This window comes from Lissotriton vulgaris, chromosome 2_1 (assembly GCF_964263255.1).
Source record: "Lissotriton vulgaris chromosome 2_1, aLisVul1.2, whole genome shotgun sequence".
NCBI lineage: Eukaryota > Metazoa > Chordata > Amphibia > Caudata > Salamandridae > Lissotriton > Lissotriton vulgaris.
This window is the reverse complement of record NC_141687.1, coordinates 373301163-373317795: the sequence shown is the minus strand read 5'-3', so window position 1 is coordinate 373317795 and position 16633 is coordinate 373301163. Positions and strand designations below refer to the sequence as shown.

General features: G+C 47.0%; 1 protein-coding gene across 2 annotated transcripts in view; it reads right to left on the bottom strand.

Annotated features, from left to right (window-relative positions):
- The window catches only part of SMG6 (SMG6 nonsense mediated mRNA decay factor), a 1283123-nt gene that overhangs the window by 136379 nt on the left and 1130111 nt on the right, over positions 1-16633 (bottom strand). For both annotated transcript variants that reach the window (XM_086955188.1, XM_086955187.1), the window contains exon 15: positions 12728-12868. In XM_086955188.1, coding sequence (XP_086811314.1) covers positions 12728-12868 — 141 coding nt within the window. The remainder of the gene's footprint in view (positions 1-12727; positions 12869-16633) is intronic.

Sequence of the window (16633 nt, the reverse complement as noted above, 5' to 3'; positions counted from 1 at the left end):
TGCTGGCCACCAGCCAGCACTATGCCGAGCGGATGGATGTGGCGCAGCTGCCCATGGTGAGGGGGGCGTTGGGAGTTTGTTTTGTGTTTACGGGTGTGAAGAACTGGGGTACTGTTTATTGGTCTTGTGCACCACAGGCCAGACTACGGTTTCTGACCCACCCTACTAGAGGAATGTTGAAGATGTGGCCATCCCAGTTGAAGAAGTGGGCAGGATTATAAACACCAAAAGATGGCGAAACACACAGCTACAATTATGACATGAAATGGCACTAGTATTGCCCAGCTGGAGAAGCGTAGGAGGGTGCATGCACAATTAAAAGCTGTAAGATGCTCATTGCATTTCTACAAGAAACCCACATATCGGGGGACTGCATATCATCTCTCTTGAAGAGTTGGAGGAGGCGGCTATATGCCATCTCCTACTACGCTACGGTATGCCCGAGGTGTGCTAATTTGGGTGGCTCTGGGGTGCCCTTCCTCCTCTAGGACCACATCCTTGATCCTGAGGGTCAGTGCATAATCCTGCATTGGACTCTGGATGGTCAGGAGATCTGTATAATCATGGTTTATGAACCTAAGAATCACTGCCCCAATTTTTCTAACTATGTGGCGCAGACTGCTTCAATTTATCTGGCTGCAGATGTCGTTATGGCGAGGAGATATAACTGTGTCCTAAATGGTAAACAAGACCTAACACCACCCCGACAGCACAGCAAGCCCCATATGACAGGAGCACTATCCTATGTGATACATGAATTGCACCTCTGTGATATTTGGAGTATAAGACAACCCACAAGTCAAACAATTTTTCTGTTAGAAACCCGCTGTGGGTACTCACAGCTGGTAACACTATTGTTTAATTTCCAATGCTTTAGTGCCATTGGTGTACGGAATCTGTTATTTGCCTCAATATCCATTGGACCACTTCCTTGTTCTTTTAATTCTAGTAAGAGCAAATGGTACCGGTGATCCCGCTTTGGCGTTTGTGTGTGGAAGCACCTGCGGATCGTCCTTTCAAAGCAGAGGCTGTAGACAAACCGGCACACTATTTTCAGGAGAGCTGGGGTACCTCGGGGAGCAGGGCTATGGACTGGGAAGCGATGAAGATGATGCTCCGCGGGGTCTGCCTTAAGACAATGCAAGGGGTCCGGCGTCGGCTTGAGATAGACAATCGGGTACGCGAGCAGCAACAGGGTGACATAGAAAAAGAACTACCAACACATTCCAAATAAACTGGCGGACTGGCAGGATACCCATAAGGCTCTCATAGACGACTGTTGCAGACTAGAAAGGCATACCTATGTAGAGTATCGCCAAAGACTCCATGCTGAAGGTGATCAGACTGGAGGGATGCTGGCACGTCTAGTCAGAAGGGAGGAATCTCAGAGCCCGATTCTGACCCTGACCATGCGGGGCACCCTGTCTGTACACAATAAGCCATTAATGAGGCCTTCCACTACCATCTTAGTATCATTTACGCTAAGTGGGCACCGACCTGGTCATGTGATATATTGGGCTACCTGCTGGTGGTCCCACTTTCATGCCTTACCTCTGATGACAGACGGCTTAGATAGGCCCATTACACAATAGGAGATTCTTGCTGCGATCCAAGCTTTAATAACAGAGAAGACCGGGAAGCGACGGTGTCTGTGCTGAGTTTCACAGCAGATATGCAGAAACTGATAAACTCCTAGAGGTCTGTAAGGAGGCCCTCCGGAGGGGCAGTCTACCACTCACACTAAGTGAGGCCCTGATAGTAATGATTCACAAACCAGGCAAGGACTCAACAATGCCCTCTTCTTACAGACCTATTTCCCTTTTAAATGTCGATGTCAAACTGCTTAGTGGTATACCTGCAGCCTGGCTTCTTCTGTGCCTCCCATTCTATCATGCACACTGACCAGTTGGACCAGTTGGAGCTTATCCCTGGGAGAAGCACTTTACATATCTTGACACAGGTTTCATATGTTTACCATACTTCACAGCACCGAGACGATGCATTGGCAGTTTTAGATATAGAACAAGCGTTCGATTCTCTGCCTAAGGCATACCTTTGGCATGTCCTAAGGAAGTTTGGAATGGGTCCTAAATTTAAATAAAGGGTTCAGTTATTATGTACTGACCCTTGTGCAGTAGGGAGGTATTAGTACGGTTTAGCCTCTATACAAGTACCAGACAGGGATGCCGCTCTAATTTGTACTTGCGATGGAGCCACTGGCTGAGAGACTTTGTAGGGCGTTGGACCCGTGTGGGACAGAGATAGGGGAGACCATGCATGTGGTCTCACATTATGCAGACGATGCCCTGATATACCTTAGTCACCCGACTCACTCGGTGCCCATACTCATGCATGTGATGAGTATGGGCACTTCTGGGAGGTCTCCGTGCTATGGGTGAACCCTTCCAAGCCCAGGCCTTACCCTTTGGTATCCCTCAGCGGGATGATGGTTGAAACTCTGCCACTGGTGAGTATACCATGGGTACTAAATGATGTCCGGTATTTGGAGATTCAACAGGCGCCTACTGAAGAGGCATTCTTAGAATTTAACATTGAGTCGTGCAGGGACTATGAGCCTCCGTAAGGTTTTGGAGACACTTGCCTCTCTCCCTTATGGGGAAAATCACAATTACAAAGAGGATACTGCTCCCTCGAAGTCTAGGCCTAAAGGGAACACTCTATATGATCCCTGGATGATACTTTAAAATGATAGACAGCCTCATTGTAGATTTACTATGGCAGGGCAGTCGTAGATGTGTGGGACTCTGTTTTAAAAAGGCCATCATCTCGGTGCTGCCTAGAGGCCCCCCACATAGAGCTTTACTTGAAGGCGGCACATACAATACACGCTGTTTCCTGGCTCAACCAGGGTGACTCCTCGAGAAGGATCTCTTGAAGGGATCCCATGAAGACAGTGTTCTCCTGCCAAGTTGATGAGTGGGACTCGGTCCTCCCTCCCCCGATATGCCTTACCTGATACGCCAGGTGACAGAAGTGTGGGAGGGGTTGGTTAAGACGGTGGTCTGCAGTGCCGTTTTTGCCCTGGACATGCCACTTTGGATTCTGCAACCTTTTTTGCAGAATAGCAGACTCCATGTCGACCCAGAGATGGAAAGATGGGATATATACTACTTTAGGGGACTTCTACTCGGACCGGCGCTTTATCCCACATGCAACTGCTGTAAATTCCTTTGCACTCGGCACATTTCTACAGTACATGAAAATCTCAGCTACAGCTCGGGCCGCCCAGTTCTAATATGCTAACCACATTGGTGGGAATGGCGGGTTGCCGACATCTCATTTCACATCTTTACAGGGGACTGTACGAAGATATCCCGGAGGTGCCTCTCCCAGTTCAAGCCAAATAAATGTGTTGTTAGTGTATAACCAATAACGGAGAGGGAATGGAGTCGCTAACAGCTCTAATGTTTGATTTCAGGTAATTCAATATAATTGTATCCACCAAATTTATCTATCTCCACAAACCTTTCAGACTACATACCTTACACGTTGAGATACATCTCCCCGATGTAAATGAATGATGGCAGATTTTATTCATATGATTTGGAAATGCAAGGCCCTCTTGTCCTATTGACATTTGGTCCTGGAAAACATTAATAGAGCTTCCGGGTGGCTGACACCATTGGAAACACGGCAGGTAATACTGGGTCTGATCACCTTTGGCAGGGCACTTAGTAGAAAGTTTCCTTTGTAGGGTATAACTTTGGCAAAACACCGACTAACAATAAAATGTTTGAGTGTTGCACCTCCCAGATATACAGACTGGCTCAGAGATGCCTCTGAGTGGGCTGTAGCAGAAGAAATCCATACTTCTAAAGGCTTCCTCGGTGAGCAGTATTTGATTTATCCTCCTGTTCATTAAATTGTTATCTAGGAAGGAAGACTCCCTGACATCATCTTGATGAGGTGTACCTGTAGCCGTATTGCAATAATAACCATATAGTGGCATAAAAAGAAGATTTAATGAGAAGGTATTAAGCAATATATAAAACAGAGCCTGTGTGAAATAATATTGGAACCTGGAGTTCAATAGTACAATTAGAAGTTAAAATATTGCCTCTTTCCTTTTATTAATACAGCCACCAAATATCCAGGATATAAACATTTTATATCTTAAATTGCTAGAGGACAGTGTTTCAATCATATTTTATAACCGAATAAGCATGTGAGGGTGCGTTAAGCATAGATTATCTTTAATGTGACATTTTCAACATATAAGCTAGAGAGGAGATATCCATTAATTGTATACACCCGTTTGGGTCTGAACATTGACAACTATAATTATTGGCACTCTAATCTTTTTGTTTGGCACTGTTCCTTTCTGTCACACTGACAATATGCTGACTTAGTCCTTAATAATGTTGCAAGTCTAACTTTTAATTGCATATAACTGTTATAAAACTGTTGCTGCTTTATACTGACTCAAGGAAGAAAACCTGAGACTAGATCCGTTTATCAATTGGGTACCTAGCATTGTAGTATTTTTTTTTAATGTATTAAAAAGGGCATCTAAACTCTAGACTATAATGATGTTTATTTTTTGTTTAGTAACCACTGTGACGGAGTCCTGAAGAAGGCCTAGCCGAAACGAGTTGTTTGTCAACAAGCCGCCAGTCTCTGTGCATAAAGTTATTTGTGATTTATGGGAGTTAATATACACTTCTTTTGACTAAAGTTGAGAAAAGAAAAAAATGCTGCGAGTGTAAATGAATTGAAATTATGACAATCGTGCTATTTGAAACAAAGTCATTAAAGCATATGAAATGTATCAACTGTCAAAAAGAGAGACTACATGTGGTTCATAGATTAGTATTTAAACTGTAAGTATATTTATCTTGGTCTACACAACATTTTATATAATATAAAAAAACATTTTCAATATAAAATAGAGATGAGATTAATAAGAAAATATTCAATTGTTTATACTTATCCTGGATTAATATTTGTGTTTTCACTGTATTTACAACTAATTTCAGTCTAGAGTTGACATGCCAGACTAATGTAAAATACACCGTGCCCGGTGTCACCGTTTTCCCAATAAAGATGTATGTTATTATAAAAAGCAATATTTATTCTGATTTTTTAACAAGCATAGCAATCTTCACCCCGGCTACAGGTACCTAAAGTGTGCAAAATATAATACTCATGACATATTTTCACAGTAGAAAGTATTTTTAGTGACAATTCATTCACATATAATACCAATGTTTCTTTTTTAGATTAATTTCTCACCCAGGTAGTGTGGGGTCATTTGAGCAATCCCTAAATGTGTATACCTGTATTGTTCAGTCTGACTCCAGGATTTGGGTTTTCATATCCTTATTCGTGAGGGCCATGCTAGGCTCCTCTGATTCGTAGCAGAGGGAGACACCAGCTATATATTCCTCCTCTTCAGCTAAATGTGAGGCATAGGGTATTCTCAAGAAAACATCAGAGGACGAAGGTCACCGTTGTTATCAGAATCCCAGCTATCAGTAGGGTGACTGATAGCGGGGATTCTGAATCCCCGCTATCAGTAGGGTGACCAGGCGTCCCGGATCTGTCTGGACGGTCCCTGTTTTTCACCTGCTGTCCTGGCAAATTTCAAAAAATGTAGCTCTTGTCCCGGTTTTTAGAGAGGGGTGACTGAAAACTGTGGGATGCGGTTTTTTTATGTTTGCAGAGCAGGGATAGTTAGCAGTTGTTTCAAGAAAGCAATCTAATTATCAGGAAAGCTTCTGGGTTTAAAAATTGCATTTAATGTATGTTCTAGCTGCCTATTCTGTAATTCTTTGCTGAGGAGCGCTGTCATTCTGTGCGTTTGCTTGAAATAAAACTGTAGTCCTTCTATTTTCGTGAAATGTGCCGGTTTTTGGATGTAAAATTCTGGTCACCCTAGCTATCAGGGAAAAAGGCCTCCTCGCTGTCTGTTTATCTGGAGTGCATCCGATATCAGTGGCAGCTCCTCCGCTAAGGCGGAGGATTGTCGCCCCACTGCTCTAAAAATAAAAACAATAATAATTAACATTATCGTTTTTGTTTTCCTTCCTGCTCGGGTGCGGGTATAGTGGACTGGACTGGCCAGTGCAGGGGGCAAGTGTAAAGTGCACTCTAAAGGGTGCATGACGGTTTGGTGAAACAGTCCTGCGCCCTTTGCATCTTCCCCACCAGGCTGCATTACACAACCAGGTGGGGTACATGCAAAGCCTTCAACCCCCTGTCTGACCGCCGAACAACAGCGCTCAGACCAATCACAACGCTGCCTTACATTGTGATTGGGCAGGTGCTTCTGGAAGCTTCCTGTTGCAGCGTGGAGGAGAAGGAGCAGAGGCGGCAGCAGTCGGCGGCATTCAGGTAAGTGAGGTTTATTATGTTTTTTTTTTTTCATTTACCCCTCCGCTCCATCCCCCACCGCCCGTGCTTTGAATGAGCCGAAGTCCATGGACCCCGGGAGCTCCCGCACTGCCTCCGTGTGGGCCTTTACCTCTCTGTGTTGTCCTCATGAATGTGCGGATGGCCTGAGCGATGACGTCTTACTCATCAAAGATGCTCCTGCATATGACTCTCCAACGGACACACAGGGCCGAAAACACTCCGCAGAGGCACTGTATGATGAAGGGATGAACACGAATCATCTCTGACCCGCAGGGGTCCCCAGTCAGGCAGCTGAGACGGCCTTCCCGTATCTGGGGGCACAGGGTGGTGAAGGGAAAATGCACGTCTCTGCTCCGCCCACCTCCACATTTCGGAGATTTAGTGGTCAGGCAGGCTGCCCACACACTCCCCTCCACCCTCGTGGGCACAGGGGCGACTGAGGTGCCCCCCCCCCCCCCCTCCGAGGGCAGACGGTGAAGGGATAATTGCCCGTCGCCTCCTCTGCATCTCAGGGGCATTTGGTCAGGCAGGTCCCCTCTGGGACACTGAGGCAGCTGCGGTGGCCACCAGTGCAGCTCCGGTGGCCTGGGACTCGCTCCGCGCCTCCCACGTTTGCCCCAGAGCTCTTAGCCCCTTATTGTTCCGGCAGGCCGAGCACCTGCCAGCACGTGCACTCCGAGCGCCCCCAGAACAGCTCTTACTGTGCTATGATATTTGCTATTGTTTGCAGTTTATTAAAAATAACGGGGGAAATAAGAAATCCCTCGATTCGGAAAAATGAAACCCCAGTGGTTGTGGGCAGGAGGCCAGCAGCCCGAGGGCACATGTGTGCCGTCCCAGAGGGACCTTCACCAGGCCGGTTTTACAACCTCCTCAGCACTGAAGCCAGGGTTCACGCATCTGGCGAGACATATGTCTGGCCCAGGTTCAAGGTGGAAAAAGGAGAATTATGGAAGCCGAGGGCCCTTGGTTCTGATGAGGGGGAGGTGAGAGGCTGGGGGTAGGGTGAGGATGAAGGAGAGGCTGGTGAAAGGGAAGAGGCTTTCCTACAGTAGAGGTGTACAAACTCTTAAGGAGCCAAACAAATTCAGCATCCTTGCTCTCACATGACTTTATTCACAGGGCTCACTTTTCTAGACAAGCAAGAGACCCTCTCTCACTACAAGGGTTCCAGCAGACAGGCCTGGCGCTAGCCCTGGGCAACAGGTCTCTGTAGGGGACTGGAATAGCAAGTGTGGCCGGGAGGGGCATCTGTAAAGCGTGCTAAGATACTGTAGCAATGTCTCAAAGTGATGAGGGACGGGAAAGTGTGTGAGAGAAAAGTAAAAACAAGCATTTGCAATGCAATAGGTCTCGCATTAGGAAAGTTTGAGCTATTGGTATTGTAAATGACACATTTTTATTTATGTTTTGTTTTTGAAAATAGCGAAATTAATAGCTTTGTCATTTACAATGCCAATAGTTATAACTTTCGCAACTGTGACACCTATAGCATTTGTAATGCAATATGTGTTGTATTTACGTGACTTACATGTATTGATATTACAAATAACAATGGCTTTTAATTTTTTAAAATAATTAATACTTAAATAAAAGTTATTGTAATTTATAATAGTAATAGCTTAAACTTTTGTAAATAACTTTTTTGAAGATTATGTTCAGTGTATTTTATTGTGACGAAAATCCAAGAACAGAAGTGAAATACTAACATCTTTTTGTTACATTTGTAATAAAGCTTGAAACATAGAGAGAACATATTTGAACTAGGTGTTGTTGAATGGTTGCACAGATTAATGCTGTGGTGGCGCTGAGTGATGTTGTGATGGCGAACGAGTGATGCTGTGGCGTTCAGTGATGCTGTGGTAGCGCATAGTGATGTCGTGGTGCTCTTAAGTGATGCTGTGATGGTGCTGAGTGATGCTGTATGCTATGCTATGTTTTGTTTTGCTATCCTATGTTTTGTTATGCTATGCTTTGTTATGCTATGCCATGTTTTGTTATGCTATGTTTTGTTATGCTAATTGTTTTGCTATGTTTTGTTACGCTATGCTATGTTTTGTTATACTATGGTTTGTTGTGTTTTGCTATGTTTGTTTTGTTATGCTATGTTTTGTTTTGCTATCCTCTGCTTCGTTTTGTTATGCTATGCTATGTTTTGCTATCCTATGCTTTTTTGGAATGCTATGCTATGCTGTGTTTTGTTATGCTATGTTATGTTTTGTTATGCTATGCTTGTGAGGGTGTGTGAGGGTGAGTGAGGGGGTGTGAGGGTGAGGGTGTGTGAAGGTGAGAGGGTTGCGGGGAGTGAGTGAGGGTGAGTGAGGGTGTGTGAGGGTGAGGGGTGTGACGGTGAAGGTGTGTGAGGGTGTGGAGGGTGAGGGGTGTGAGGGTGAGAGAGGGTGAGGGGGTGGGGGTGTGAGGGTGGGAGGGGTGTGTGAGGGTGAGGGAGTGTGTGAGGGGGTGTGAGGGGGTGGGGTTGTGAGGGGTGTGAGGGTGAGGGTGTGTGAGGGTGTGTGAGGGTGAGGGTGTGTGAGGGTGAGGGGGTGTGAGGGTGACAGGGGTGAGGGTGTGTGGGGGTGAGTGTGTGTGAGGGTGAGAGAGTGAGATTGAGGGTGTGTGAGAGTGAGGGAGGGAGGGTGAGGGTGTGTGAGGGTGAGGGAGGGTGAGAGGGTGTGAGAGGGTGTGAGGGTGAGAGGGTGAGGGGGTGTGAGGGTGACAGGGTGAGGGTGTGTGGGGGTGAGGGTGTGTGAGGGTGAGGGTGTGTGATGGTGTGTGAGAGTGAGGGGGTATGAGGGTAAGGGGTTGCGTATATAAACGTACAACCACTGGTTCAGTGAAGCGTGTGTTTGTGTGCACGGCGGTGTTAAATAAGCTCTCGGCATTGCTGTGGCGGGGCAGGGGAGCGGTAGCCTTTGAAGTCTGATGTGGAGGCATAGACAAATGGTGGTGTGCGAGCGGCTTCCTTTCAAGTCTGATGGGTGGGGGGGAGCAAATGGCGAGCGCGCGCCCGTCGCACATGCACTGGCCATAATCCGCATTCCAAAGCCCTCTTTGTAGGATTTTGTGGTGCCCCTCTATATCTCTCGCCAGCAATGCGCAAGCGCATTGGCAGGCGAGGCCTAAACAGGAATGCGGGCATGAGGAAGACCACTAAAACGTGTGTACAACCGTTGCAGAGCAACTGTGCATTATACATAGCCGACTTTAGATGCCTGTCCTAAATCGGACTGACCAGGACTGCGCCCTGGTAGAAAGAAAATTTGGTGTGGGTCTTTTCGGATTTGACAGCATGCGGTGTGAGGAGAACAGGGGGAGGGCAGGGGGTTGATGGGATGATAATAATTACACTGAGGTACATTAAGTACTGGTTACAAGGGCTTTAACAGGACCCAATTAAGACCAAGTGGGACGGACGAGCAGCTGTTTCCATAACATTTAGTCCGGCAAATCCCTGCTGCGCCCCTCTGAACATTGGCGCCCCGGGCCTGAGCCTAGCTCACCCATGCCCAAGGCAGGGCCTGCTTTGGCGATTGGGTAAAAAGAAGTGAAGTGTCGGGAGAGGCAAAGAGAGCCAAAGCGCATTGTGCGGAGTAGGAGATGATAGGAGAAAGAAATTAGAGCGGGGTTCTATCCAGCAGGAATCATTAGTGATAGAGTAAGGCATAAAAATATAACCCTATAACCGATTGAAATAGGAGGTGAAACTTGCTTGTGCCTATGAGACAAATCGAGGCATGTCACTGGGATAGAAATCATGGATGCTAGTTTTTCAGAAACCATGGCAGAGATAGAAATCAGGGGCAGAGGTCGGGGCGCAAAAATGACGGAAGCCTGTTAGTGGGATACTGACCTATCTAACCACGTCATTACTCAGACGTTTCATGGTTCCTCGTCCTAACTAATATATATTTACCTGCAGACCCACAAACTGAAGAGGAAGCTGGAGGAGCGAGTGCCAGAGCCTACCCCACAAAAATTCATCTGGTGCTCAGGTTTCCGGCAAGGCAGAGGGTGCCAGGACTGTACAAGTCAGCAACACACCTGAAGGCCGTTCCGTGGTACTTATCCAGCTACAGTAGCCTTGAGTAGGTCGCCAAACCTCAAAATTTCACCTCTGAGACAGGACAGATGACTGCTCACCTATGCTACTGGCAGGAAAAGGACTTGAGAATGCTGAACTGTTGATAGGTGCAGGTTGCACAGCCCAGTCCAACTTGCACCAAGATGTGAAGAGCAGCAGCTGGTTAAGATTATGTAGGAATGGGTGTTCTGTGGAGGGCTGAGAGCAGTGGAGCAATGGATGAATTTAAGATGCTGGTTATTTGCGACTGTCTATAAACACCAGGTAGGAATGCCTGGGTAGAAAAAGTCACAGTCACACTTTACTTCTGTGCCCCATCTGATACGCAGACACATAACCCCTTTTACTTCAAGGAGGGTGGTTAATCCTGGCTCACACAACCACTGTTCTGGGTGCATTTCAAAGAACCTGAATGCACTGCAATGCAAGGGCGACCAAAAGGAAGACACCAGTTACAAGGAGAATCGCTCATCCTCAAGCTCTTCAACATCTACATGGCCCCACTCGCTAAACTAGTCAGAAAGCACAGACTCAGCATAGTATCCTACACCGACACCCATCTCATCCTCTTCTTCACCAAGGAACCCAACATCAACAGACACAGCTTCCAGGAGGGAATGAAAGACGTCACATCCTGGATGAGCAGCAGCTGCCTGAAGCTCAACTTGGAGATAACGGAGGTCCTCGTCCTCGGATCTACCCCTTCCATATTGGACAACACCTGGTGGCCCACTGTCCTCGGCAACCCTCCCACACCGATCACGCCCGCAACCTCGGCATCATACTCCACTCCTCCCACACCATGACCAGACAGATCAACGCTGTTTCTTCCACGTGCTTCAATACCCTCTGCATCCTCCGTAAGACATTCAAATGGATCCCCCCCGAATCCAGAAAGGCAGTCACCCACACACTCATAACAGGCAGACTGGACTACAGAAACGCCCTCTACGCCGGGATAAACAAACTGCAGACCATCAAGAACACTGCAGCCAGACTCGTCCTCGGTATCCCACCACAAGACCACATCACCCAGCATATGCAAGACGTCCATTAGCTCCCCGTCAAAAAGAAAATGACATTCAAGCTGCGCACCCACACCTCCAAATCCCTCCACAACACTGGACCCCAATGCCTCAACGAAAGAGTCTCCTTATACGCACCCAAGAGAAACCTCTGCTCGGCCGACCTCGCCCTGGCCGAAACCCCACGCATCCGCTGAGCCAGAACAGGAGGAAGAGCCTACTCCTACATCACGGCCAAGAACTGGAGCAAACTTCCCCTCAACATCAGACGATTCTCCCCACTCTGCAAGCTTACAGGAAGAACCTCAAGACCTGGCTATTTGCATGAGACGGAGCAGCACAAACCCTTCCCCTCCCCCGTGCCCTGAGACCCTGACGGGCGAGTAGTGCACTTCACAAATCCATGATTGATTGGTTACGCAATAAGCCAGGTCTGGCAGTTCATCCTTATTACCAATGATGAAAGTAAAGGGCAGTTCTGAGCACTGAATAGCATGCTACCAAAACCGGTAGAAGTAAAAAGACACTCCTTGGCACCACCACTCTGGGACAGCACAGCAGACCGGCATGCACTGGCACACATGCTTTTCTGGTTCCATCAGTACTGCTGGATTGAAGAATTGGATAAACTGGAACACATATTGAAGGCACTCCTGGCATGCAAATACATTCACAATTCATGTATACATTTTTGAAGATTTAAATTGGGACAACAAGGCCACCAAAGAGCAATCAGAGAGCTTTACCGCAATGTTTGCATCACATAAAACAGTACTTACAGTACAACAAACAATCATATACAAACTTACACTTTTATCAGAGATCAGTCATGCAGCAACATATTAACATATTTAAACATATACCAAAAAGTTAGTCGACTTCATTCATCATGGATGTTCCCTGATGGCTCACACCTAGTGGCGCTAGCACACAAAGGTGCCGTTGCGCAGCCTACAGGGTTGGAGCAGCCATAGGATACACGCAAAAAGACACAAATGCATGTGCACACCACTGGGAGAGAGCATTCAATGCACCCACTGGCATTGACTATCGCTGGCGCTCTGCACATGGTTGCAGCATATACGTATGCTACACAAGTACACAATGTAAGGTCTTCGCTGCCACAGCTGAAGAAAGACTGGGGCAAAGACATGATCAGAGACGCATCAGAAACAGTGGTTCCCTGCGAATGGCTGTATGTGAGGAGCTATCTCAAAGATAACAACACTGGTGCTTCTCCTCATACCTGAATCTTGTCTCGCCGTTTTTGTTGTTCTGCAACCTGCAGGGACAGGACCTGTTTCTTGGCTCTCAGTGCCTTGAAGTCATATTCTTCCCCGCTGCCCTCCGAGTCGTCCTCAAACTCTTCAATTACAACATCATCATCCTTTATAAGGAAAAATCAGTTAGATAAGGAACCGCAAAGAACCTGTTTTCACCAACATTATTATTCCATTGGGGTATAAATCTGTTATAGCATAAATTCCAACAACATTCAAATAACCATCTTAACATTGCTCACCTGAGGCTTTCCTTCCGTCTTGGACCGAGCAGCAAGATTATTTATTTTATTTATTTATTTTAAGAGTTTTATATAGCCCTGAATAGACCCAGAGGTATCAGAGCGTTTTACACAAAATTACAATTTACATCAGTTGCTAGACAAACAATTACAAGAGCATAGAAAACGAGAAAAGTGAAGAGGGGAGTAGAGGGGAAGGCGGTAAGGGAAAGGGGTGGGAGGGAGATACAGCAGAAAGACGAAGGAAAGTCTGCCCAAAGTCTGGCTGGGCAGGTGACGGTCGAGGGGGAAGTCCCAAAACCCATCTCCTCTATAGCTATCTGGTAGCTCCATCGGGCTTTAACCAAATAGCTAGGTCTCAATGGGAAACATAAATGGAGCGTAGAGGGGAGGGGACAGGGAAGGTGAGAAAGGGAGGATAGGGGAAGAGACAACAAGGAGAGACGAAATGAAGTCTGTCTAAAGGCCGACTGGGTAGGTGACGACCAAGGAGGGAGTCCACGGCTCATCTCCCCTATCGCTAAACCAGGTAGCTCCATTGGACCTCTGGTCCATATCCAACACCTTTAGTGAATCCCACCAGCAGCACCTGACAGAAACTCTTACATACTGTGTTCAGGACAGGGTAACAGCAATACACAGCGACTGAAGACAACCAGTTAACTCCGGCACAGGAGAATGTTAACCAGTTACACATTTAATTCTCTGTACAGGAGACTGAGGCAGTAATACAGAGCCAATGAAGACATGTTATCTCCTATACAGGAGAGCGTGACTCCCCTGCCCCCCCACAAGAAAGAGGAATGCTGCCACACAGCAATTGTAGACACAACCTGTTATTGCCTGTCCAGCAGAGTGTGAGAGAAAAAACATATACAGAACAACAGCATATACAACCCTTTACCTTCCTATACAGGGACGTGTGGCAGGAACACAAAGCAGCTGCAAACTCAGCCCATTATATCCAGTGCAGGAGAGTGCGATCACAGTACAGAGCTGTGGCAGACACAACCTTTTACCCAGATCCTTGTAAAGGAAAGCGTAATGCAATTGCAATAGAATAGTCTACAAGCCATTGATAGAAACAATATTGCACACAACTCTTCTCCCCTCTACATAAGGATCTCTCTACATAGCACCAACACTAGACAAAGCTCACCTCCTGTACACAATAGTCTAAAAGAACAAGTTACTTACCTTCGCTAATGCCTTAGTAAGTAGAGATTCTATCTAGCCACAGATTCCTTACCTTAGAATAATCCAAAGGCGTCAGACTGGATCGAGAAATTATGTTGTGAGTAGTACCCCTCCACGCCAGTAGACTTCTTCGTTCGGCTCCGTTTTGCGTCGCCAATGCTTGAAGTGACATGAACAGTGCCTACACAGGCACCACCCCAGTGCCCGGAAGTCAAGTTTCTTTTTGCAACTTTCTATGCCATGAGCGCTAAGCCGAGAAGGATACTGGCCACTGGTGTGTGAAACTAGGGTTCTGAAAAGGGAACAGCCTGTGCCTCAAAATACATTGGCAGAGCAGGGAGAATGGGTGAGTCGGTAAGGAATGTGCGGCTAGTTAGAGCCTCTACCAGATAAGGTGTTATCAAAGGTAAGTAACTTGTTTATCTGATAGAGATTTCTAGCTGCAGATTCCTTACCTTCGAATAGATACCCAAGCAATACCTCCCCGGAGGTGGGTTTGCAAACCAGATTTTGACTAGAAAGTCCTGCAGGACTGAACAGGCAACATACCCATTCCGATGGAACGGACTGTCCAGGCAGTAGTGCTTGGTGAACGGGTGCAACGAAGCCCATTTAGCAGCTTGACAGATGTAGAGGAGCGGAACAACATGTGCTAATGCAGTGGTTGAAGCCTTTGCTCTGGTGGAATGAGCACGTAAGCCCCCTGAGGGTTGCTTTTTGGCCAGTGCATAACAGATCTTAATAAGGGGTACAATCCATTGGAGATGGTTCATTTTTGCACGACCTTCCCTTTCTTGGTTCTGACATATCTAAGAGCGGATCGTGCGCCCAAAACAGTTGTGTCAAGGTACAACAACAACGTTCATATTGAGTTCAGTCGGTGGAGTCTCTCCTCTTCCTTCGAAGGATGATGCGGACCATAAATAGCAGGCAAGTTGATGGATTGGCCTACATGGAACGGGGAGACTAGCTTTGGTAAGAAGAATGCATGAGTCCGAAACACCAGTTTGTCTGGGTAAAAAGAAATATACGGAGGCCAAGTTGACAGTGCTTGCAGTTCGTTGACCCTCTGGGCAGATGCAGTTGCCACCATAGGGAGCTTGCATTAGAAAAGTAAGAACCAAACTGAAGCACAACAAAGGAAGCTGGAAGAAGCATGTGCTGAACACCTTTAAGGAACCTATTTACAATAGGGGACATGAAAAGGGAGGACTGATCTGGAGATAGCGGACAAATAATCACTCAGTGTGCCTAATGCAGATCCCTGCGGGACAGGGTCCGTAAAAACAAAACAATTTAGGAAAGAAGTGCAGAAAAAGGGTCAACCTGGTTGTCCGTACACCATGCCACAAACTTGATCCAATGGCTGGCATATACCGTACTGGTGGAGGGACGCCGAGCTGCAAAAATAACATTACAGACTTCGGGCAGAAGGTCAAAAGCTGTTAACGGTCGCCATTCAACCTACACACACGAAGGTAGAGAGTTGACAGGTTCAGGTGGTAAACCCTACCCTGCTACTACAACAGAAGATCCTCGCGAAGGGATCAGCCTGATCGGAGGACTGATGGATATGCTCAACAGCTCGGGATACCAAGGTCTCCAAGCACATGACTTGGGAGCGGTTATTCCAAATCTTCTTGATGGACTCTGAACAGAAGTGGTATTGGCAGAAAGAAGGCCTGAGCTCCATTTGAGACAAAAAGCATCTCAGAGAGAACAGCCTTGGAAACTCCTGCGCGCGGAATTGCTGGCCTTGTGCGTTCTCGGCGGTGGCGAACAGATCTAACCAATGCTCTCCCCAATGCTGAAAGAGACCTTGCACCACGACTGGCTGGAGACACCACTCGCAATCCGCTTGGAATCTTCAGCTGAGTTTGTCCTCTCTTGAGTTCAGAGAGCTCACCAGGTTTTGAACCACCAGGGAAATGCCCTGATGTTCCAGCCATATCCAGAGATGCAGGGCCTCTTGACAGTGGGTCCACAACCCCACCCGTCCTGTTTGTTGCAATATCACATGGCAGTAGTTTTGTCTGTGAACACTTGCACTAGCCTTCCCTTGATGGAGGGTAGAATGGCTTTCAATGCCAACTGGATTGCTTGGAGCAGGTTGATGTGGAGTCCTGACCTTCACCTCTCCCAGACAGCTGCCCCATCCCTAATGTCAGATATGGTTGGGGAAGGGAGAGTGGCTTTCCACTGACCCAGTCGTGGTTCATCAGCCACCACTTTAGATCTTTTGCAGTGACCTTTGAGAACTGCACCATGTTGCAGAGATTCAATGGAGGTTGCGCCCACTGGAACTGCAGGTCCCACTGCCGAGCCCGTATATGCCAACTGGCATGTGTCACAAGCAGGATGCATGAGGCCATGAGGCCCAGCAGCCTCAGAGTCAGCCCCATCAAAATCTATAATAGAGGCTGAAACATCAGT